The sequence below is a fragment of the Lissotriton vulgaris genome, chromosome 11, assembly GCF_964263255.1.
Source record: "Lissotriton vulgaris chromosome 11, aLisVul1.2, whole genome shotgun sequence".
NCBI lineage: Eukaryota > Metazoa > Chordata > Amphibia > Caudata > Salamandridae > Lissotriton > Lissotriton vulgaris.
The window spans coordinates 616,218,672-616,244,143 of record NC_141699.1 but is presented as its reverse complement, the minus strand read 5'-3'; the positions used below and the strand labels follow the sequence as shown (position 1 = coordinate 616,244,143).

Genomic DNA, 25,472 nt, shown 5'->3' with positions numbered 1-25,472 from the left:
CCAAGCAGGGAGAGCGGGAGTTTGCGCCATCCCTCCACATCACGCCGGAGGCGGAGAAGAGGGGGAAGCAAATTGTGCTCGTAGCGCGCCTTCGCGTTACTGGAGATATAGATCCCCAGATACTTGAAGCCCTGGCTCGCCACCTGAATGCCGCAACCCCTTGGGAGGCGCGGTGTTCCCCCTTTCAGGATGTACAGGTGCGATTTGGTCCAGTTGATAACTAGGCCAGAGAACCGACCAAAAAGCCGCAGCACATCACAGGCTACAATAAGGGATTTGCAGGGGGAGGTGAGGTACAGCAGAATATCGTATGCGTATAAAGAGACTCTGTCCTTGAAACCAGGGGCCCACCTGATACCATGCAGGTCGGGATGGGTCCGCAACAGGGCTGCGAGTGGTTCAAGCGCGAGTGCGAACAGGAGGGGCGACAAAGGACAGCCCTGCCTGGTGCCCCTGCGAAGAGCAAATGTCGCTGAGACTTGGCCGTTAACAGCGACGTTAGCCAGCGGTTCGACATATAGAAGTTTGACCCACCCCTGAATTCCGGGCCAAAACAGAGCTTCGCCAACACTGCCCACAGGTAACTCCACTCGAGGGAGTCGAAAGCCATCGTGGCATCCAAGGACGCCAGGACAGCCGGCTCCTCAAGCGTATGGGCCCTAGCCAGGGCACCGTGAAGTCGACGCAAGTTAAGAGCAGTGTTGCGGTGTGGAATAAAGCCCGACTGGTCCGGATGCACTAAGTCGCCGATAACACCAATCAAACGATTGGCGAGCATCTTGGCGAGAATCTTAGGCTCCGCGTTCAAGAGAGAGATGGGACGGTACGACCGGCACAAATCTCTCGGCTTCCCTTCCTTGTGGATGACCACAATGGTGGCCAACCTCTGGTCAGGGGGAAGTAGGCCCCTCTCCCGCGCCTCCAGGAACATATTGCGCAATGTGGGGACACCACATCCGGTTTAATCTTGTACAGTTCAACCGGAATGCCGTTGGGACCAGGCGCCTTGCCAGACCTCAATGAGCGGATTGCAAGTGCAACCTCATCCACGGAAACGTCCCTGTCCAGATCATCTCGATCCGCGTCCGACAAGCATGGGAGATCAATGTCAGAAAGGAAAGCAATCGAATCGGCCTCAGACCGATCTGAGACAGAGGCATAAACACCCCAAAGGTAATCTGAAAAGGACTCAGCAATGGCGCTCGGGTCAGTGACTACCACTCCGTCCTCTCCCAGTATCTCAGGGACGACGCGGCTGGCCCTTTCCTTCTTATCAAGCCAGGCCAGCAACTTCCCGGCCTTGTCGCCAACGTCGTAAATCCGACCCTGCTGTTCCCTACCCAGGACGAGGGCAGCATCAGTAGCGAGGTCACGGTACTCCGATTGTTTAAGGGAGAGGCTATGCAACAGGGCAGGCTCGGGACCCGCCTCCAACCGGGAGTCCAACTCCGTGATCTCCGCCTCGACACGCACCATGTTGGCATCTCTGATTCTACGGGCCTCCGCTATGAGAGTAAAGGCCTCTCCCCTCAAGACGGTTTTAAAAGCTTCCCACAGAGTAGCGGCCGACGAAACCGACCCCACGTTTTCCGTAAAGTAGAGGTCGATGGCTTTAGCCAGGAGACTACGAGTCTTGGGGTTCCGAAAGTACCATGGATTGACCGCCGCCGGTCGCTCCGACATGACGATATTAAAGTCAAATGAGACCCACAGCGGGGAATGGTCGGAAATGCCCCTCGCCAAAAAACGGGCCTCGGAAACCGCCAGCGCGTGAGCCGCCAGGGTAAGGACGTAGTCAATTCTGGAAAGGCTACCGTGAGCGTCAGAATGGAAGGAATATTGGCTCTGGGTGGGATGCAGGAGTCGCCAACTATCGACCAACCCCAGTGTCTCAAGAAAGGTGGGCAACCATAGTTGGGTGTTACGGAGGTCTCTAGGCGGATGTCTGTCCAAGGATCCGGAGCAAACCGAGTTAAAATCACCCCCCACAATCAACAACCCTGCGGGTAGATTCAAAATGGCGCTACCAAGGTCCTGGAAGGTGCTAGTCTGCAAACCCGGAGGAACATAAACTGAAACCAATGTCAGGGCACGTCCCTCCCATCGCCCCGCAACAGCGGCGTACCGCCCCCTCTCATCAATCCCAGTAGAGTCAATCTCAAACGGAAGGGACGTACGCACCATAACACCCGCCCCCGAGATCCCGAAGAGAACCCCGAATGGGCCACCATTTTAAAACCTTTACGATTGAGCGCTCTACACGTGTTTCCAACCAAATGCGTCTCCTGCAAGAGAACAATATCAGGCATATGGCGTTTAAGCAACTGCAATACCACCCCTCTCTTAATACGATCACCCAAGCCATTGACATTCCAACAAAGAACTTGCAGTTTCCTACCCCCCATCATCATGACCCAAGTCCCACCCAACCCCCAAAAGCCTCAACAAGTGAAACAGAGCAGAGCATACGACCCATTGCCTAAGAGATAGAAGAAGAGAACAAAGAAAATACACATAACCATCCCCACCACCACCCCCCACCCTGCACCCCTGCAGCAGACTAAAAAGCCCCCCCAACCAGCAGTGTGCCTGTCGCCCCATAAACTAACTACAAGAAAGACCCTAGAGGAGTAAGGAACCCCCGCAGTCCCCCCCTGCCAACCTCCATGGAAAAATAGGAGAAGCAAAAATGCAAAAGCTTTGGCATCAGCAGTCACAGTCAACGGGAACACCAACCGCTAGAGATAGCGCGACTAGCCACCAGAGGCGCCTTCGGAGTGTTCCTCATGCTCTTCTCGGCGGTGTGGCAAAGTGTCCAGCCAGTCACTCACAGACTCAGGCATGTCGAAGAACAGGGCTCGGCCATCACGCTCAACTCGCAGTTTAGCGGGGAACAGCATAGAGTACTTGAGCCCGAAGTCCCTGAGGCGCCGTTTCACCCCCGCAAAGCTCTGACGCTGTCTCTGAACGGCCCTGGTGAAGTCCGGGTAGAAGTTCACATCTGCATTCTGGAACTTAAGTGGCCCATGTCGCCTCGAAGCTTGGAGGATCACGTCACGGTCCCTGAAATTGAAGAGTCGGGCGATGATGGGTCTCGGTGCGACACCCGTCTTCGGAGGGCCGCCAGGTATCCTGTGGGCCCGTTCAACCGAGAAAAAGTGGCTGAGTCCGGCTGGTGCGAGATGGGTCTTCACCAAGTCCTCCACAAAGAGATCAACAGCCGCTTCCTCCGCTCCCTCCGGTATTCCAATGATGCGCACGTTCTGCCATCTAGCACGCCCTTCAAAGTCCTCCAGCGGTCTGGAGAACTGGTCATTAACCGGCCTCAGGGGGCGGACCTCCGCTTGCAAGTCCGAGACATCATTCGTTAGGCTGGAGGTCTTGATGTCGAGGGATTTCACCCGATCATTAGTTTTGCACAAGTCGGCCCTGATCAGGTTGAGATCGATGGCCAGGGTGTCCACCTTGTGTGCCAGGACCTCGTGCTGCTTATGCATCTCAGTCCTGATGCTTGTAATGGCCCCCATGATGTCTCTTAATGTGGGCTCTGATCCTTCGGGCGAGCCCGTACGTAAGGAGTCCTTAGATTGAGCCACTACAGAAGGCGAGGTCCTTTGCTGGGCGTATCGGTCAATCTTATTTGTCTGTGGCTGGGTCGTCTTCCTGCTGCCCCGGTTCGCCGTCCTGTCGGGGTCACCCCTGCCGGCCATGATGGGTTCGGAGAGAACAAAGGGCGACACAGCGAGGACAAAGTAGGCAATTGTGTAGGCACGAGGTGTCGCTACCACGAAGGCCAAGCCAGCAACAGGCGACTCCGCAGCTACGTACACTCCACCAGCAGAAACCGGAGGTGCTCGCTTCGCATATCAATCATGCTTCGCGTCGTCTCGATCACCAGCCGCCCACGGGACAATGGCGCATCCCTGGCACAAAGTTCAACACAACATAACTTTGTCTAGAAATGTCGGATTTGGAAGCGGAAAGCGGATCCCGTGTCTGCGACCATTCACCAATTGGAATCCACAGCTGTGGAACAGGATAGCCTCCAGGATATTTGCGGAGGGTCGGAGGGTCCGCGGAGCTCCGAGCTTACGCGGCCATCTTGCTTGCCCGCGAATCTCCTCCCCCCAGGCCTTTGACTTTTTGTTGTCATAATGAAATTGCTCATTTGAATAAACCCCACAGAGGTATCGCATTCTGTGACCCTAAGAGTGCATTGGTTGAGGTGGGCAGTGTTATGCAGGAATTTGGCATTGTCCTATGACTAGTAGATAGCATATATCTAATGCACATCCAGACCATGGCCACAGTGAGATTATTTGTTTAGGAAGCTTAACTGACGAAAAAACTGTTAAAAAAGGACTGAGGCAGGAATGTTACTTTGTGCTATTACTTTTGAATATTTTTATTCACAACTTGAATACAAAACGTCAGCATTCTTTGGACTGATGCACCTCATCTAGATAGAGCCCATACTCCATTACTCCTAAAGTAGACTTATGGCTTTAGTCAGGTTTTCTGTTATTTTGAAGTGAATATCATTTGGTCACTGATGTACCCAGGAACCATATATTCATGGTATGGAAGGGTACAGACTTTGAGAATTAGATTGAAGCTGAATGAGAAGAGTTTGGATAATGTCAAGGATCTGAATTTCTGCGACTGAAATGGAACAGTCAGATTTTAAAAACCCAGAATGCCTTAAACACAAGAGATGAGAGGACCAGCCAGTTAAAAGCAAAAGAAAATCCTGGGCTCCACACTGTCACCGTGCTTTACTCACAAATTGAAGGCATGCAGAGAAGAGCTTGGCGAAATTGTGAACATTTATCCATGAAAATGTTGCAAAATAACTCCCCTTTTTAATAGCAATATTTGCTTTGCCTGTATCTCGCACCATTTTTTTTTTGTGAATCTATCTCTCTTGTTACAAAGCTTCACGAGATACAAGTAGGAGACTGGTTTGAGTAGAAAATGTATCTTGGTGAGTTATTTTCTACTAAGTAAGTCTCTACTGGTATTTTACAACAATTTGTATTGTGCAAATTATGTGAAAAAAGCAAACATTTTGTGAAATTGCTCGAATTCAACAAATTTCTCCTGTGTAATCAAAATTTCTCCCAGGCCTAATGCACAGTGCTTGCAAATTCCCCATGCATTACATATTGTGGGCCAATGCATAAGTCTTTTTTAGGTTGATCTTGGGCAGTATATGCGCTGGTGTGCAAGGCATGCTGTATTCAGGTATGGACTTGAAGGTCCGCCCATATTCTGCCCATCTTTTCAATTGGCTCCCGTTACTGTCCTCTCTAAATTATTGCTTTTGATTCATGAATAGGCTTAGTTGTCCCTCCTTAGGACCGCCTTTTCTACATTTGTAACCTCCCTTGAGGACGAGCCCTTTTACTTGTGTTGTTACTCAGCATGTTTTATTTAGTCTGTGAGCACTATTTTCTTGAATGATTTTCTCCAATTCCACCCACGGCATGCTTTCCTGCAATGCAGCACGGGGCCTGCTTTATTTTTTATCAGTCATGGTGGCTGCTTCGTATATATACAAAATGCATGGCTCACCCTATTTACACCTTTTCATCGACATTTACTTTTTTGGGCAGCTCGGTCCGCTTTTACGATAGCGGGTGCGCTACTTTCTTTATTTGCTTTGCCAGCGCGGTCAGCTTTTACTATTGTGGCCATGCTCCTTCCTTTATTTGCTTTGCCAGCGCAGTCCCCCTTTCCTATAGCTGCCACACTCCTTTCCTTATTCGCTTTGCAAGCGCGGTCTGCTATTACTATAGCGGACGCTTTCCTTTCTTTATTTGCTTTGCCAGCGCAGTGTTTTAACTATAGCAGCTGAACTCCTTTCTTTATCTTCTTTGCCAACGCAGTCCGTTTAACTATATCGGCCGTGTTCCTTTCTTTATTTACTTTGCCAGCCGTCGTCATTTTATTTTTCGTCTGAGCACTAGCCAATGGCAGCTGCATGCCTGCAGTGGGGGGACGTGCATTTTGCACATAAAAGCGTGTGGCCACCATTGGCTAGTACTCCATACTATACAGAGAAGTCATTGAGCCCTTTTATCAACCGCTTTACATAAGCACTGGTTTCTTTGCACAAGATAACATTCTTTTTTTTGTCAGTTTGCCCATGACTCATCTCTCCAATCTACCGTGACGTGCGCAACACCACCTCAACCCTCCCACTTGCCTGCCCCCACCACCCCACCAAGGTCGGGACCTCTTTCCTCTGTACATTGATTTCCCCCACCTTTATTCAAGGCTTCCGCATGAATTGATGAAAGGTGAGCAGGGGGAGAGATTTTATGATTTATAATTCGTCCCTGAGAGTGCGGTCTGTTCCTTGTCAGCTGCACATATTTTTGTAAATAGAAAGATCCTCATTTACTGACTATTGTTGGCCAACAACTTACCATGGGTCGAGCGCTGTGAGGGATGCCCTCTTACATTTGTGGTACAAAAGGGGGTAGTGATGGACGGAGCATCCGAATCAATCAAACACTCACACCCAGTCAAAAGATCTGGGTTTAATCCATCACCGTTCTTTAGCCCACTCTGCCACCCCAGTTTAGACATGGCTATATGCAAATCAGTCTGACCCTGTGCCTCATGGGAACAGTCCAGCCTGAACTGCCAAGCCATGTCTTCCCTGGACCGGAAACAAGCTTCCGAGGACCGGTTTCTGGAATTCCAGCCGTCTTCAGCCCGGCTTGCCTAATTGCAGTGGCAAAGTGAGCAAGTGACTCACGTCGGAGCATACCCTGCCACACTTATGGAGGCCAAAAGCGGTGCAAAAGGGGGTGGTGATGGACGAAGCTTCCAAATCAATCAAACACTCACACCCAGTCAAAAGATCTGGGTTTTATCCATCACCGTTCTTTAGCCCACTCTGCCAACCCCAGTTCAGACATGGCTATATGCAAATCAGTCTGACCCTGTGCCTCATGGGAACAGTCCAGCCCGAACTGCCAAGCCATGTCTTCCCTGGGCCGGAAACAAGCTTCCGAGGACCGGTTTCTGGAATTCCAGCTGTCTTCAGACCGGCTTGCCTGAATCCAGTGGCAAAGTGAGCAAGGGACTCACGTCTGAGCATACCCTGCCACACTTATCAGCCAAAAGCAGTACAAAAGGGGGTGGTGATGGACGGAGCATCCGAATCAATCAAACACTCACACCCAGTCAAAAGATCTGGGTTTAATCCATCACTGTTCTTTAGCCCACTCTGCCACCCCAGTTCAGACATGGCTATATGCAAATCAGTCTGACCCTGTGCCTCATGGGAACAGTCCAGCCCGAACTGCCAAGCCATGTCTTCCCTGGACCGGAAACAAGCTTCCGAGGACCGGTTTCTGGCATTCCAGCCGTCTTCAGCCCGGCTTGCCTGGATCCAGTGGCAAAGGGAGCAAGGGACTCACGTCTGAGCATACCCTGCCACACTAATGGCGGCCCAAAGCGGTGCAACAGGGGGTGGTGATGGACGGAGCATCCGAATCAATCAAACACTCACACTCAGTCAAAAGATCTGGGTTTAATCCATTACCGTTCTTTAGCACACTCTGCCACCCCAGTTCAGACATGGCTATATGCAAATCAGTCTGACCCTGTGCCTCATGGGAACAGTCCAGCCCGAACTGCCAAGCCATGTCTTCCCTGGACCGGAAACAAGCTTCCGAGGACCGGTTTGCATATAGCCATGTCTGAACTGGGGTGGCAGAGTGGGCTAAAGAACGGTGATGGATTAAACTCAGATCTTTTGACTGGGTGTGAGTGTTTGATTGATTCAGATGCTCCGTCCATCACCACCCCCTTTTGTACCGCTTTTGGCTGCCATAAGTGTGGCAGGGTATGCTCAGACGTGAGTCCCTTGCTCACTTTGCCACTGGATTCAAGCAAGCCGTGCTGAAGACGGCTGGAATGCCAGAAACCGGTCCTCGGAAGCTTGTTTCCGGTCCAGGGAAGACATGGCTTGGCATTTCAAGCTTGACTGTTCCCAAGAGGCACAGGGTCAGACTGATTTGAATATAGCCATGTCTGAACTGGGGTGGCAGAGTGGGCTAAAGAATGGTGATGGATTAAACCCAGATCTTTTGACTGGGTGTGAGTGTTTGATTGATTCAGATGCTCCGTCCATCACCACCCCCTTTTGTACCGCTTTTGGCCGCCATAGGTGTGGCAGGGTATGCTCAGACTTGAGTCCCTTGCTCACTTTGCCACTGGATTCAAGCAAGCCGGGCTGAAGACGGCTGGAATTACAGAAACCGGTCCTCGGAAGCTTGTTTCCGGTCCAGGGAAGACATGGCTTGGCAGTTCGGGCTGGACTGTTCCCATGAGGCACAGGGTCGGACTGATTTGCATATAGCCATGTCTGAACTGGGGTGGCAGAGTGGGATAAAGAACTGTGATGGATTAAACCCAGATCTTTTGACTGGGTGTGAGTGTTTGATTGATTCAGATGCTCCGTCCATCACCACCCCCTTTTGTACCGCTTTTGGCCGCCATAAGTGTGGCAGGGTATGCTCATACGCGAGTCCCTTGCTCACTTTGCCACTGGATTCAAGCAAGCCGGGCTGAAGACGGCTCGAATGCCAGAAACCGGTCCTCCGAAGCTTGTTTCCGGTCCAGGGAAGACATGGCTTGGCAGTTCGGGCTGGACTGTTCCCATGAGGCACAGGGTCAGACTGATTTGCATATAGTCATGTCTGAACTGGGGTGGCAGAGTGGGCTAAAGAACGATGATGGATTAAACCCAGATCTTTTGACTGGGTGTGAGTGTTTGATTGATTCAGATGCTCCATCCATCACCACCCCGTTTTGTACCGCTTTTAGCCGCCATAAGTGTAGCAGGGTATGCTCAGACGTGAGTCCCTTGCTCACTTTGCCACTGGATTCAAGCAAGCCAGGCTGAAGACGGCTGGAATGCTAGAAACCGGTCCTCAGAAGCTTGTTTCCGGTCCAGGGAAGACATGGCTTGGCAGTTCGTGCAGGACTGTTCCCATGAGGCACAGGGTCAGACGGATTTGCATATAGTCATGTCTGAACTGGGGTGGCAGAGTGGGCTAAAGAACGGTGATGGATTAAACCCAGATCTTTTGACTGGGTGTGAGTGTTTGATTGATTCAGATGCTCCGTCCATCACCACCCCCTTTTGTACTACTTTTGGCTGCCATAAGTGTGGCAGGGTATGCTCATACGTGAGTCCCTTGGTCACTTTGCCACTGGATTCAAGCAAGCCGGACTGAAGACGGCTCGAATGCCAGAAACCGGACCTCAGAAGCTTGTTTCCGGTCCAGGGAAGACATGGCTTGGCAGTTCGGGCAGGACTGTTCCCATGAGGCACAGGGTCAGACGGATTTGCATATAGCCATGTCTGAACTGGGGTGGCAGAGTGGGCTAAAAAACGGTGATGGATTAAACCCAGATCTTTTGACTGGGTGTGAGTGTTTGATTGATTCAGATGCTCCGTCCATCACCACCCCCTTTTGTACCGCTTTTGGCCGCCATAAGTGTGGCAGGGTATGCTCAGACTTGAGTCCCTTGCTCACTTTACCACTGGATTCAAGCAAGCCGGGCTGAAGACGGCTGGAATTACAGAAACCGGTCCTCGGAAGCTTGTTTCCGGTCCAGGGAAGACATGGCTTGGCAGTTCGGGCTGGACTGTTCCCATGAGGCACAGGGTCGGACTGATTTGCATATAGCCTTGTCTGAACTGGGGTGGCAGAGTGGGCTAAAGAACTGTGATGGATTAAACCCAGATCTTTTGACTGGGTGTGAGTGTTTGATTGATTCAGATGCTCCGTCCATCACCACCCCCTTTTGTACCGCTTTTGGCCGCCATAAGTGTGGCAGGGTATGCTCATACGTGAGTCCCTTGCTCACTTTGCCACTGGATTCTAGCAAGCTGGGCTGAAGACGGCTCGAATGCCAGAAACGGGTCCTCAGAAGCTTGTTTCCGGTCCAGGGAAGACATGGCTTGGCAGTTCGGGCAGGACTGTTCCCATGAGGCACAGGGTCAGACTGATTTGCATATAGCCATGTCTGAACTGGGGTGGCAGAGTGGGCTAAAGAACGGTGATGGATTAAACCCAGATCTTTTGACTGGGTGTGAGTGTTTGATTGATTCAGATGCTACGTCCATCACCACCCCTTTTTGTACCGCTTTTGGCCGCCATAAGTGTGGCAGGTTATGCTCAGACGTGAGTCCCTTGCTCACTTTGCCACTGGATTCAAGCAAGCCGGGCTGAAGACGGTTGGAATGCCAGAAACTGGTCCTCGGAAGCTTGTTTCCGGTCCAGGGAAGACATGGGTTGGCAGTTCGCGCTGGACTGTTCCCATGAGGCACAGGGTCAGACTGATTTGCATATAGCCATGTCTGAACTGGGGTGGCAGAGTGGGCTAAAGAACGGTGATGGATTAAACCCAGATCTTTTGACTGGGTGTGAGTGTTTGATGGATTCAGATGCTCCGTCCATCACCGCCCCCTTTTGTACCGCTTTTGGCCGCCATAAGTGTGGCAGGGTATGCTGAGACGTGAGTCCCTTGCTCACTTTGCCACTGGATTCAAGCAAGCCTGGCTGAAGACGGCAGGAATGCCAGAAACCGGTCCTCGGAAGCTTGTTTCCGGTCCGGGGAAGACATGGGTTGGCAGTTCGGGCTGGACTGTTCCCATGAGGCACAGGGTCAGACTGATTTGCATATAGCCATGCCTGAACTGGGGTGGCAGAGTGGGCTAAAGAACTGTGATGGATTAAACCCAGATCTTTTGACTGGGTGTGAGTGTTTGATTGATTCAGATGCTCCGTCCATCACCACCCCCTTTTGTACCGCTTTTGGCCGCCATAAGTGTGGCAGGGTATGCTCATACGTGAGTCCCTTGCTCTCTTTGCCACTGGATTCTAGCAAGCTGGGCTGAAGACGGCTCGAATGCCAGAAACCGGTCCTCAGAAGCTTGTTTCCGGTCCAGGGAAGACATGGCTTGGCAGTTCGGGCAGGACTGTTCCCATGAGGCACAGGGTCAGACTGATTTGCATATAGCCATGTCTGAACTGGGGTGGCAGAGTGGGCTAAAGAACGGTGATGGATTAAACCCAGATCTTTTGACTGGGTGTGAGTGTTTGATTGATTCAGATGCTCCGTCCATCACCACCCCTTTTTGTACCGCTTTTGGCCGCCATAATATTGGCAGGTTATGCTCAGACGAGAATCCCTTGCTCACTTTGCCACTGGATTCAAGCAAGCCGGGCTGAAGACGGCTGGAATGCCAGAAACTGGTCCTCGGAAGCTTGTTTCCGGTCCAGGGAAGACATGGGTTGGCAGTTCGGGCTGGACTGTTCCCATGAGGCACCAGGTCAGACTGATTTGCATATAGCCATGTCTGAACTGGGGTGGCAGAGTGGGCTAAAGAACGGTGATGTATTAAACCCAGATCTTTTGACTGGGTGTGAGTGTTTGATTGATTCAGATGCTCCGTCCATCACCACCCCCTTTTGTACCGCTCTTACATTTGTGGGCTTTCAAACTACGTAACACAAGATCACATCAACACACTAGTGGAAAACTACCAGTAACTGCCAGTAAGAACACAGCTGTGCAATTTTTGTCACGCAACTGCAAAAAAAAAAGTAAAACATTGTCATTTTCAACATCAATAGCTCCAACTTTTACAAATGCAAAAACTATTGCATTGCAAATACTTATTTATACTTCCACTCAAGGCCTGACTGGCCGTAGCAGGCACCAGGATTTTCCTCAGTGGGCTGCCATTGTGGGGGCCGCTTTTGGACCCCTGCCAGGCCGTTTTTGTCACCGGGGGCCGGTTTTGCCATATCGGCCACCTGTAACAAAAGCACCGCGGCCTGCCCGACTCAACAGCCAGGGCCGGTTTGAGTTCCCAGGCCGGCACTGCTTCCATTCCGCTCCAAACCAAAACGCATGTGTAAAGTACATTGTCATTTACAGTGCCAATAGCTCTAACTCTCTCAAATGCGAGACTTATGACATTGCAAATGTTGGTTCCCTTGTGGAGTAGCTTCTTTTGTGGTGCCAAATGGGGATTTATTGGAGGTGGAGATGTGGTTTATTAAATCAGATGCGGAAAACACCACTTAACCTGCAATTTACATAACAATGACCATGTGTGATTTGTACTTGTGCTTTTTATGATTCCCACCAGCTGCATCTCCCTGTCCTCTATGACATAGATCAGCTGCTACTTTAAGGAAAGAGCAAGAGGTCAGTATTAACTCGATAGGTTGATATATTAGCTCGGGGAGGTAGGTCCCTGCCCTGGCACTTCCTAGCTCCTTAGAACAAACTTCTCCCATCTATCTTCACTATGTTCCTCACTCACTCCCCTGACTGCAGTACGAGTCTGCCGAAGCAGAAAGTAATGTTCAGCACTTTTTACCATACATCACTTAGGACGTTAAAGGAAGTTGAAAGAAGACCGTTTCGCATGAACATGGGAACTAAATTGGGCCGGACCACGAACCAAAACCAAAATGGACGCCGCGGGTCCAAAATTCTAGTTAACAGCATAGTCTATTTTTTCTAACTCCGTATTTTGCAATTTAAATGTTTGTAAGTAACATCCATTTTATCCCGAGGCCCATTTCTATAGAAACACGTCGTCTTACACTGAAGCATAGTTTTACCTTTTTTTCTTTTTTCAGTATTCCACGGGCTGTCACATTTCAAGCTCGCGCTATATTTTTAATGCATCCCATTTATTTAACCCGGCCCCGCGCAAGCCATCCATCATGCCACGTTGTTTAGACCTGTTACAAGTACTTGGCACACAGGTAGTCATAAATTTCATTTTGTTCCTTCCACTGTGCTTTGTGAAATATTGTTCTAACGTGAAAATAACCAACTTGCTTCATTGCATACTTAGCCTACACTCTATTTCTTTCTAGTGACAGTCCTGGCGATATTCCATGAGCTGCATGTGGACACGGACCTCTATACATTGCTGTTTGGAGAGAGTGTACTCAACGATGCTGTCGCCATAGTGCTCACATAGTAAGTACAAAGGGGTCCTTTTGTGTTCATCTTCAGGGTCTTAGGGTGGGTGAAATTAAAGTTCTCCTGGTGCAGTTGCACTTGTTACAAAAGATTCTCGCAAAACCTGTCTTTGCAGGAGAATTCTCAGGTAAAAGCATCTTTTTGTGAGATTTTTGACAGCGAAAAACTAACGTGGAAGGTATTTTTAACCGTATAAATATGTCTTTGCTAGGAAAAATCTCAAGTAAAAAAAAAAAAAAATTAAGCCATGGGTTGAAAAAAGTTTGAGTACTTTGCCAAACAAAAATATCAACCAAATTCTATTGGTATCAAAACATAATGTTCAAGACTAACTTCGGGCGCTTTACAGACCATATCCTATACAGGCTCAGACTGCAGCATGACTTTTTGAAATTACCATATTTCAAGAACCTTAATCATTTTTTAGATGACCATATACACAGTCTAATTTGCCTTCAAAAATTCTGATGTATGAGTTGGAAGGGAGAAACGTGTTGCCAAAAAGGCAACAGGTCTGAATGAAACTACATATCAATTAAACTTTTTATAATAGACTAGCCTATTTTAAATACATTTTTGGCCTAAATACCAAGGAATTTGAATTCATTAAATAGTGACCGTAATCTAACTTATTATTATTAATCAGTTCTGCCAAGTGAAAGAGGAAGTAAACGTTCAATTGTGACACTGGCGTGGCTAAAAGAATAGCGCTGTGTACGGAATTCCACTCAATCATCAGTGGGCCGTTGTTCCTGCAACCGGATTTACATGTTGCAAGAATAATGGCCTTAATTTTACCTGCTGGAAAATTTGACCGGTAAACTGACCTGCCAACTTGAATAAAAATCTCACTGTGTGAGAAGGGAGCAAGGCCTTGGAGGGGGCAGGGCTGCGTGCCGAGAAATACACTTTCCTTCAAGCAACCTTCTTACAATGCAATGGTCTCGGCATTATTAAAGGTAGAGCTATTGCCATTGCTCATGACATTTTTTTAAAATCATAAATAAATGGCATTGTCATTTACATTGCCAATAGCTTAATCGTTAAATAAATGGCATTGTCATTTAGCAAGCACAGCGAGGGGGCAGGGAAGCAAGCACAGCCAGGGGGCAGGGAAGCAAGCACAGCCAGGGCGCAGGGGAGCAAGCACAGTCAGGGGAGCAAGCACAGCCAGGGGGCAGGGGAGAAAGCACAGCCAGGGGGCAGGGGAGCAAGCACAGCCAGGGGGCAGGGGAGCAAGCACAGCCAGGGGAGCAAGCACAGCCAGGGGCAGGGAAGCAAGCATAGCCAGGGGGCAGGGGGAGCAAGCACAGCCAGGGGGCAGGGGAGCAAGCACAGCCGGGGGCAGGGGAGCAAGCACAGCCAGGGGAGCAAGCACAGCCAGGGGCAGGGAAGCAAGCATAGCCAGGGGGCAGGGGGAGCAAGCACAGCCAGGGGCAGGGAAGCAAGCACAGTAAGGGGGCAGGAGAGCAAGCACAGCTAGGGGGCAGGAAAGCAAGCACAGTCAGGGGGCAGGAGAGCAAGCACAGCCAGGGGGTAGGGGAGCAAGCACAGCCAGGGGGCAGGGGAGCAAGCACAGCCTGGGGGCAGGTGAGCAAGCACAGCCAGGGTGCAGGGGAGCAAGCACAGCCACGGGAGCAAGCACAGCCAGGTGAGCAAGCACAGCCAGGGGGCAGGAGAGCAAGCACAGCCAGGGGGCAGGGGATCAAGCACAGCCAGGGGGCGGGGGATCAAGCACAGTCAGGGGTCAGGAGAGCAAGCACAGCCAGGGGGCAGGAGAGCAAGCACAGCCAGGGGGCAGGGGAGCAAGCACAGCCAGGGGGCAGGGGATCTAGCACAGCCAGGGGGCAGGAGAGCAAGCACAGCCAGGGGGCAGGGGAGCAAGCACAGCCAGGGGGCAGGAGAGCAAGCATCGCCAGGGGGCAGGAGAGCAAGCACAGCCAGGGGGAAAGCCTCCCAGATATTGAGGCATACTACTGAGCATACTAGAACGATAGCACATACTTACTTTTCCATGCAACTTATACACAACAGGAAGATGCATGCACAAGACAAACTTGATCACAATACGCAGGAGAATAGAGTGCACACTGCACGCATGCAAGATCAGGACAACTTAGCTTAAAAAGAAATAATCATACTCAGACCCAGGAAGTATAGGTTAGACAGACACTGTGTCATGGCACGCTCAGGTTGCACTGGAGGGTGTATTCACAAGACAGCGGCATGCTCAGGTTTCAAAAGATGTGCTCTGGCTCAGGTCATTTAACCACATGGATGCTGCACCTATTCCTCTGCTGTGCTGGACAGCAATAAAAACGGGTGTGGTCATGACGAGCTAAGCTCGTCATGAGCACAGGAGCACTGTGCTGCATGACGAGCTGAGCTCGTCATGAGCATCGAAGGGGTTAAGGCACTCAGGAGGACTGCTATCAAATTATCATTTCAATTGACAGATACTCATGTGCAATCAATAAATAACATAACCAATTCAAGCAGGAAACTACAAAACTCTCTTCACGTCCAGCGCTGTTTAAATGAAGCTCAAACTATGCCAGAATTTCCAGAAGAGCGCTACTAATCTCAATATACCATATCCTAAGTCACCCAAGCTATTTTCAAAGACGGATGGCTCACTAATAACAAGTTTTCCACAGAATACTCACATTTTCCTTGTCCCGCTCGTTCACAGTGGGCAGAGGTCTTCTTGTTGGCATCGTACTAACTGTTGTGAAAATCCGCTGGACAGGCGAGAATATCCGAGAATCCCTGAAAGGGCTGTCTCAATAGCTGTATGCTAGTCCAGAGGTGGGGGGAGATACAGTCCTTTAACGCAGAGGGTGCAACAGGCGGGTGAAGGTCACGGGCGGGGGGCTGTAGGGGCTGGTAGTGCGGAGAGTGAGGCGCAAGGGGAGTGGGGGGTCACCATCTGGAGATGAGCTTGAATCCTGCTCGGCAATGGGTCAGAAGAACAAGGAGAGGGAAGGGACGCGCATAGAGGGGCAATGCGAGTAAAGGTTAAGAGTTGGTGGGATAGCTAAAGGATATGACGGAAGGGGAAAGGAAAGTTGTTGGTAACTGCCCGCAATATCAGCCGACCATTGATGTTGCAGGGGGGTGTCGGAGGATGGGGGGAGCTGCTGGGGTCCCTGGTTTGTTGGCTTTAATGGCAGGGGGGGTCGGGCATGGGTGCTGTCTGAGGGGCAAGAGATCTCTTGTTGCACGCAGGCAAGGACATCGTGGAATTTACAAGTAAGTGTGACAAATAGATCAGATACAAGGTAGGATGAGGCGGCGTCTTGTAGGACAGTGCCGCGCGTAGTAATGAGGCAGGGTTGCCATGTGGTCAGGCCGCATTAATGCAGCATAGGAGATGAGGCCACAGGGAGGGCAGGGGCGATGTCTGAGTTAAACGGGCGCACTGCCAGGACTCCTTCGCAACTTTCGGACCCGGTGAGCGGCTCTCATGGGTGTCAGCAGATCCCCTGTCCACAATTCATACAGTATTTACACCGGGCAATCCAAGCGTAAAATACACACAGGTGCCTAGAATAATGTTCAATACGATGTATGCAGTCAATGACACCAGGGAAGGGCTTGACCTCTGACCCGAGAAAACAACGCTGCTCTTGCTTCTACCACCCCCTCAGGTGTTCCCTTCAGCATGACAACAGCTGCTTCCCAAGCCTTTGTTACAGCTGAAAAACAGTGTCAGCCCAGCCCAGCGCTTCAGAGCAGCGCCGAGGCGGCGCTTCCCGCTCCGGCTGGGGCTCCTCCGCGGATGCTTAGGAAACATTTCCTAGCTAGACTGTGTTTTTAATTTAACTCGACACGAACAGCTTTAGCACACTAAAGCCCAGGTTTGTGGCGCACATGGAAAGTGCACCAGCAAGTAAGCCATCACTAAAAAGTCTAACACCTACCTCCCCCCACCCCCACGTGAAGGGAACATCAGGGTCTTGTATTACCAGCCACGGTGTTAAGAAACATCAGGTATTCGAAGTTGGAAATCTATCTGTGTTGCCAGCGCTGGGTCATGTTCGAAGCCTTGAAGATCTACCGAGGGGTGGCCAGAGAGATGCGACGGGTCGGCTGAAACGGGGGCCGGCACGTGAAGGGGCTGAAGCTGGGCTCCTTAAACAGTGCAGCGCCGCAGCTGTACTTCAGTGCGAGAGTGGACCAGGGAAAAGGGGCCCGGAGCCCGGGATTTTAGGCACGGGTCTCTGATGATGGGGTCGGCTGAAACGGGGGCGGGCACGGGAAGGGGCTGAAGCACCACCATCTTTCTCCGAGGCAAAGCAGAAATGCCTCGGAGAAAGCACGGTCATTTTTCGGATTGACAGGCGTGTTTTCGTTCTCTCCGCTTCCCATTGGTTGGAAGGTAAAATTCCAGCCAATGGGAAAAGGAGAGAAAGTAAATAGAAAGAAGCTTAAAAAAACGCCCCCAAATCCGAAAAAGACAGGGCTTGAACCGAGTGACGCCCCTCTTCTCCAATTGCTGGCCTCCGTTTAGGAAGCCAGCCAATGGAGAAGAGGGGCGGGTTCCAAGCCCCCTCTAAGAAACATTAAATCTTCGGGGCTCAGCCCACTGCTTACGCAGTGCGACAGAGTCCTCGACCTAAAAAAAAAAAAAAGCTTGCTGACGCTGGTGTTGATGTCCTTGGTACTCCTTGTTGGACGTTGGCAGCTCAAAGCTTTTGAAAACGAGCTGGTATCCACTATTTACAGTGGTTTTCAGCTTGTTTCCCGTGCCACTGTGTGATATCGGCTCCTCACTGGATGTTTGTGTGATGGGAGCAGATATCGTGGGTCACATGGGGTTACCATGTGAGTTGTCAGGTCTGGGTAAAAGAGCTTTCTGCAAAGGGGCCTGTTTTTCTGCCCCCAACCCACAGCTAAATTACAAGAGAAGCACATAATACTCCCACCTGTCAGACTGCAGTCTGCTTCCACCCTCTTCAGCATCCTATTGACTCTACGAAATGCGGTCGGCCCCACTGGCGTAACAAAACTTGAGGGGGTCCCCGCAAGGTACGTGGAGGGGCCCCCTCCAGACTCGCTCTGGAGCTCTCCCGCCAGAGTACTGTGCTGAGAGGGCCCCTGGGGTTTGGGGGCCGCTCTCCACAGGGACTGAGGGGGACCTGTGTTACGTCACTGGCAGGCCCCCCCTCACATTTACCACTGTGCAAACCAGGTGGTAATGTGAACAATAATGCCCATGGAAAAGGGAAAATCATGCGGAATTCCTACAGGTAAAACTGGGTCCACACAGCTTTCCTCCATTCCATTTGGATACACCTGTAATTGCACTGTGCTGGCAGGGTGTTGCTGCATTCTATCTGTTTTTACTGGTGATGATTTAGCACAAGTTTGAGTACTTTTCCAAACAAAAATATCAACCAAATTCTATTGGTATCAAAACATAATGCTCAAGACTAACTTCGGGCGCTTTACAGACCATATCCTATACAGGCTCAGACTGCAGCATGACTTTTTGAAATTACCATATTTCAAGAACCTTAATCATTTTTTAGATGACGATATACACAGTCTAATTTGCCTTTAAAAAACTCTGATGTAGGAGTTGGAAGGGAGAAACGTGTTGCCAAAAAGGCAACAGGTCTGAATGAAACTACATATCAATTAAACTTTTTATAATAGACTAGCCTATTTTAAATACATTTTTGGCCTAAATACCAAGGAATTTGAATTCATTAAATAGTGACCGTAATCTAACTTATTATTATTAATCAGTTCTGCCAAGTGAAAGAGGAAGTAAACGTTCAATTGTGACACTGGCGTGGCTAAAAGAATAGTGTTGTGTACGGAATTCCACTCAATCATCAGTGGACCGTTGTTCCTGCAACCGGATTTACATGTTGCAAGAATAATGGCCTTAATTTTACCTGCTGGAACATTTGACCGGTAAACTGACCTGCCAACTTGAATAAAAATCTCACTGTGTGAGAAGGGAGCAAGGCCTTGGAGGGGGCAGGGCTGCGTGCCGAGAAATACATTTTCCTCCAAGCTCCCTTCTTCCAAACAAAAACAAACATTTACAATGCAGTGGTCTTGGCATTATTAAAGGTAGAGCTATTGGCATTGCTCATGACATTTTTTTAAAATCATAAATAAATGGCATTGTCATTTACATTGCCAATAGCTTAATCGTTAAATAAATGGCATTGTCATTTAGCAAGCACAGCCAGGGGGCAGGGAAGCAAGCACAGCCAGGGGGCAGGGAAGCAAGCAAAGCCAGGGGGCAGGGGAGCAAGCACGGCCAGGGGAGCAAGCACAGCCAGGGGGCAGGGGAGCAAGCACAGCCAGGGGAGCAAGCACAGCCAGGGGCAGGGAAGCAAGCACAGTGAGGGGGCAGATGAGCAAGCACAGCTAGGGGGCAGGAAAGCAAGCACAGCCAGGGGGCAGGGGGAGCAAGCACAGCCAGGGGCAGGGAAGCAAGCACAGTGAGGGGGCAGGAGAGCAAGCACAGTGAGGGGGCAGGAGAGCAAGCACAGCCAGGGGGCAGGAGAGCAAGCACAGCCAGGGGGCAGGGGAGCAAGCACAGCCAGGGGGCAGGGGAGCAAGCACAGCCTGGGGGCAGGTGAGCAAGCACAGCCAGGGTGCAGGGGAGCAAGCACAGCCACTGGAGCAAGCACAGCCAGGTGAGCAAGCACAGCCAGGGGTCAGGAGAGCAAGCACAGCCAGGGGGCTGGGGATCAAGCACAGCCAGGGGGCAGGGTATCAAGCACAGCCAGGGGTCAGGAGAGCAAGCACAGCCAGGGGGCAGGGGGCAGGGGAGCAAGCACAGCCAGGGGGCAGGGGAGCAAGCACAGCCAGGGGGCAGGGGAGCAAGCACAGCCAGGGGGCAGGGGATCAAGCACAGCCAGGGGGCAGGGGAGCAAGCACAGCCAGGGGGCAGGAGAGCAAGCACCGCCAGGGGGCAGGAGAGCAAGCACAGCCAGGGGGAAAGCCTCCCAGATATTGAGGCATACTACTGAGCATACTAGAACGATAGCACAGACTTACTTTTCCATGCAACTTATACACAACAGGAAGATGCATGCACAAGACAAACTTGATCACAATACGCAGGAGAATAGAGTGCACACTGCACGCATGCAAGATCAGGACAACTTAGCTCAAAAAGAAATAATCATACTCAGACCCAGGAAGTATAGGTTAGACAGACACTGTGTCATGGCATGCTCAGGTTGCACTGGAGGGTGAATACACAAGACAGCGACATGCTCAGGTTTCAAAAGATGGAAGTGCACCGGCTCAGGTCATTTAAGGCACTCAGGAGGACTGCTATCAAATTATCATTTCAATTGACAGATACTCATGTGCAATCAATAAATAACATAACCAATTCAAGCAGGAAACTACAAAACTCTCTTCACGTCCAGCGCTGTTTAAATGTAGTGAATAAAAACACTTCAATTGCTCAGCTAATAAGAAAGGAAGTTCCTTTATCATGGCCAAGCCCCTCGAATTTTTAATCTATCATTAAACTTTGTTAAAAATTGAAAGCAACGCTGAAATAGGGTACAATCATTTTTCTCCTCTTTATTTGCGACTGTGCAAAGCTTATGTAATATGGCCAGGGCCCCTGGAATGATGCGAAAAGAGAAGTCCAAGGTATGTGGCATAGTTGGCTGAATTATGATTCACGGAAAGGCCATTTATGTTACAAGGACATTTCTGGAGTAATTGTGTGACATTTTGGCATGCTCAGATATTAGTACACACAGAAAGCAATGCAGCAAGGAATATGATCCCTAACTTAAGCAACTAGAGGTGTTGTCTTTCTTTAGGGTACAGGAACATTGGGCTTGTGTAAAGTCTGTTGGGCTGCACTCCGTTCTGCCAGCTCCGGAAATGGATTTACTCCACTACCCTGGCATACTACATTCTGCAATATTCAGAGGTCTCTGCTTGGCGAGCAGAGTTCTCCATGCCTTCTAACTAGCAGCTGACAGGGGGCTCTTATGCAGGCTCTAAACCTTTGCTATGCATGTGCCATGCTTAATCAGCCAGGCAGCAAAGTTTTTTGTTTTTCAAAAACAAACTCTCAAAGCAGGAGTTTGTTGTTGAAAAACTAAAATAAATGGCCCTCTTATGCTGGGAGCTGTTTAATAGCGCCCGGATGGCAATAATCGGATTTCCTGTTCCGCACTGTACCATTTTCTTTGCCGGTCCCAAGCAGAAAAATAAATGACAGCAAATGGGCGGACGGTCCCATGTCGATTGACAGACAGCCCCAATGTCAGGCCATTAGTCAAAGGCTTCCAGTGGTGAAGCCAATGAAGCTTTCACTGAAGGACACATGGCAGTCTCTCTACTCTGAGCAGAGCAGTGGAGCCATGAGGTTTGTGGACTGGGTACTCTGCCACAAATGTATCAGAGTACTCTGTCTGCAAACATTTAAATAAGTCACATTGGGCCATATGTATCAAGCAAAATTGCATTCGCAAACGCCGAAATTCTGCGAATTTCGGCGTTTGCGAATGCAATTTTGCCAAATGGTATGTATTAAGGCAAAATAAGTAATCGCAAAATTTGCTATTCCTTATTTTGCGATTGCATTTAAGGAATCGCAAATTTTGCGATTCCTTAAATGCAATATAAGAAAAACCAAAAAAGTGCAAATTGGCCTTAAGGAATCGCAAATTACCACCAACTTCAAGTTGGTGGTAATTTGCGATTTCTTTGAAAAATTCACTTTTTTGCATTTTTCAATGTGCAATCTGACGCACATACATGCCCTTAGGGCATGTATGTGCGCCACATGTGCACCCATGCTTATTTCAGGGGTGCAACAGGGTGTCATTTTGACACCCTTGAAATTGCATTCTCAATTTGCGATTCGCTAATTGCTAATCGCAAATTGAGAATGTCTTCCCATTCATTCCTATGGGCCTCTAAGCCCATAGGAATGAATAGGGAGGTATTCCTTAATTGCGAAAGGGATATGTAGGAATATGTTTATTGCAAATCCTACATACATAGCATTTTGCGATTCTCAAATAGCGATTTGCAAAAAATCGCTATTTGAGAATCGCAAAATGACTTTTTGATACATATGGCCCATTGTTCTTTAAGTGCTATTGCTACAGCGCGGCTCCAGAAATTATTTCTAATCATCCCTCACCATTTCCCTGAAACCTTTAAACACTCAAACCATGCACCAGTGGGACCCACAACACTGCGCATTTACCCTGTTCACTCACACTTGGCTTCAAGGCTTCTGGTGAATCGCAATGGAGAAATGCTGTAACATTTGGTGGAGCGTCTAAACCTCTTTAATATTTACACTAAAAGTTCAAAAACAGTTTACCATGGTTTCATATTAAAAATGTATATTCAGACACACCACCATAATGGCAATGGATCTGCTAGAACGAAAATTAGGCGTAGGAAGAAACAAAGACCAGCTTTTAATTCTTCATTTATCTAATTTTTATTCAGAGCAAACTTTTAGTATTTGTCCGACATTATGCATTTATTTATTCTTTGTTCAAAAATTCTTAAACTTTATTTAAAAAACATGATCATTTTATTAAGAGCTCAGAAAAATCGCTTTATTATAGAATTCAGTAAAGTTTAGCAAAGAACAGATAGTTCCAAATTCAATCTCTCCTAAAATCCCTGACTATCACCCTCATCTTATCCTAACAGTCCTGCAAAGCAAACAAATAAGAAAAAACATAAGAGTTCTTACATCCAGGAATCGGTCAGAAAATGGGCAGCATCTCCGATAGAAATGGAAAAAGCGACCCCAACCTTACAAGTCCAGGGGTTTTTATAACTTATTTCTCAACTTAATCTATCTAGAAAAGTAACTAACATCACCATCTTGTGTTCTGATTGGACACATTTGGGTGGATGTGCACTTCCTCACCATTACAGCATTTGTTATTTACATGATTTAGTTAATATTATAAAATTCTATTATTTAAGCAGTCCGTGGCCTAGGCACATTGCATTTTAGCAGCATTGCCCTTCTTTCCCATGGCTTGGATATTCGATCATTCATGCTTGGCACCCATCCTAGGTTCCGGGTGAGGCAACCTTGAACTTCTCCCTCAAGCACAGTCAGCTCACTTGCGCTGGCAGAAATCTTTGACGTGCCTGCGCAGACCAATACCCACTTGCAGTAGCTCAGAGCGGCCATTTTCTCACTAGGCCTCACAGGCCACATTCGGAACTATCATAGAAACAAACAACAATCCATGTTAATTATAGTAATGAAACCCATTCTGTTTACCTCCCACCATGCTAATGTTTCCCATTAGTCGTTACCTAGCAATATGCCACACAAATGTGTTTTATACTTACATAATCGACCCTCTCTTTTCACAAAACATATACAAAAGCACATTTAAACAGCATTTTGTTTATATTGAAGCTATGCATTAGTCCACAACTCAACAACAATACATATTAGCTAGTATTATTGCAACATATAAGTAAAATTAGTATTCCCCGTGTGTAATTTAAAAATAAAAAATAAAAATAACGTGTGCATATTACTCTATGGTTGATTATTTTCACAAAACATGCAGTTAGTAAACATTATTGTTATGGGACATTGACTTCATGAGGGGTACACAAAATGTTGTGTTTGCCACCACGCTCCATCAATTCTCTCATCTGGTGATTTTATCACCAAATACCTCCCAAAATTGTGTAAAATTTACTTGAACATGTTTCAGTTCCCTTTCTTGTTAATATCATCTATACTTGTGTCTCTTTCTCTTTTGAATCTTTGAAAAACTTTTCTTTTATTTCTTCCATTTCTATTTCATTCTTTTCTCTCATTCTTGCCTGCTGTGCTTCATTTCTTTTCTTTATTGACCTTCTAAAATCTTGTCTACCTTTATATATACAACACAATCATATCACGAAAATCACTATTACTAAGACTGTTATTAGAATTAGTATTTTACCTATAATGGAACTACCTAGTTCTTGAAACCAATGTTTAATTGCTGATAAACTTTTACCCAGCTTTTCGAGGACACACTCAACCTCCAGTGGTTCAATTTCTCCGTGCAAATCTGTAATGTTTATAATATACTTTTCAATATTCTGACTTTTATCTGGGATATAAGTACAACAATGTTGCACCTTCAGAATCCCACAGACTCCTCCCTCTTTTGCTAAAATTATATCAAGAGCAAGTTATTTTGCAGAACCGTAGTGCTCATAGCAATCATTTCAGTATTCACCATCAGGAATCCTCCTGCAGTGTCTGTTGATAATCGATCAACAATTGTGGACAATTTTCTAATTCTATTTGCATTGAACGAAATTCCCACTGCTGGTATCAGTGCTCCAAACACAACACCTATTATTTCTAACACAGTTTCTCTTCTTTTTCGACTTAGAACTTTACCTTTCTCATGCTTTCCATTAGTACCTCCATCTACATGAAAAATTTTAGGAAAGACCAAACCCACATAACATGTCCCATACCAGTGGTTAGGTAACCTATAATAAGCTCTATTCCCACAAATAAAATAAATTCCAGGAAAAACAGGATCATTTCCTCCTTTAAATTCCCAACCCCCTAAAATTCTATAGGTATCTTCACATTGACTTGCACCCACAAAATAATTGTCATACATACTGTTGTCTCTTCTAATACAACATTTTCCCATCATTGGCGCATCTATATTTATTGCTACATTCACATTTTTATCCTCAATATTCCCATCATCAAACATATAATATTTGGATTTTTTGTGTTCCATTTTCTCTTTACGTTTATAAGCAATTCTTCTTTCCTCAACCATGCCTAAAAAAGTTTTCTCTTCAACGCTCATTTTACATGTCAAATTATGAATAAAAGCATATTCATGTGTCAATTCATCTACTTCTAAGAAATATTCTCCCATTACCTCTGCATGCTTTCCCTTATTCAATTTATTGTCAATCTTTAATTTTGCAAATATTTCATCCACATTGGAATGTTGATATTCCAGCTTTCCAGTTTTATAAAACAAGCTTGCAATTACACTACAAGTTACTCCATATGTAAGAGGAAGGTGGTGATAGGTCACCCCTTCTGACACTGATAATTTTTCACACACATAGCAGTCGTCTACATGTAATTTTTCACACACATAGCAGTCGTCTACATTCATAGTTTTAATATATTCAAGCAGTAATTTCGAAAAACTGTTTTTACTATAATCACTAATAGACTTATCTTGATGCAATTCTGGATTATACACATGAGTCTCAGGAACCTTTCCTTTCTCAACTTGCTTACTTGAGCTTGCATTCGGTTTTAATTGTGTTAAATTAGTTTGAAAAGGAATCACAATAGCTAATATTGTCCATATTACTACTAACAAACTCATACAAATAGTAAAACACCTACACCATTTTCTAAAAATAGAGCATTTCGTACGATGATTGTTCATTGT

The 25,472-nt window shown here is 47.9% G+C and overlaps 1 protein-coding gene across 1 annotated transcript in view; it reads left to right on the top strand.

Annotated features, from left to right (window-relative positions):
• The window catches only part of SLC9A9 (solute carrier family 9 member A9), a 3,064,289-nt gene that overhangs the window by 546,719 nt on the left and 2,492,098 nt on the right, over positions 1–25,472 (top strand). The window contains exon 6 of the mRNA XM_086943725.1: positions 12,930–13,035. Within this exon, the coding sequence (XP_086799851.1) occupies positions 12,930–13,035 (106 nt within the window). The remainder of the gene's footprint in view (positions 1–12,929; positions 13,036–25,472) is intronic.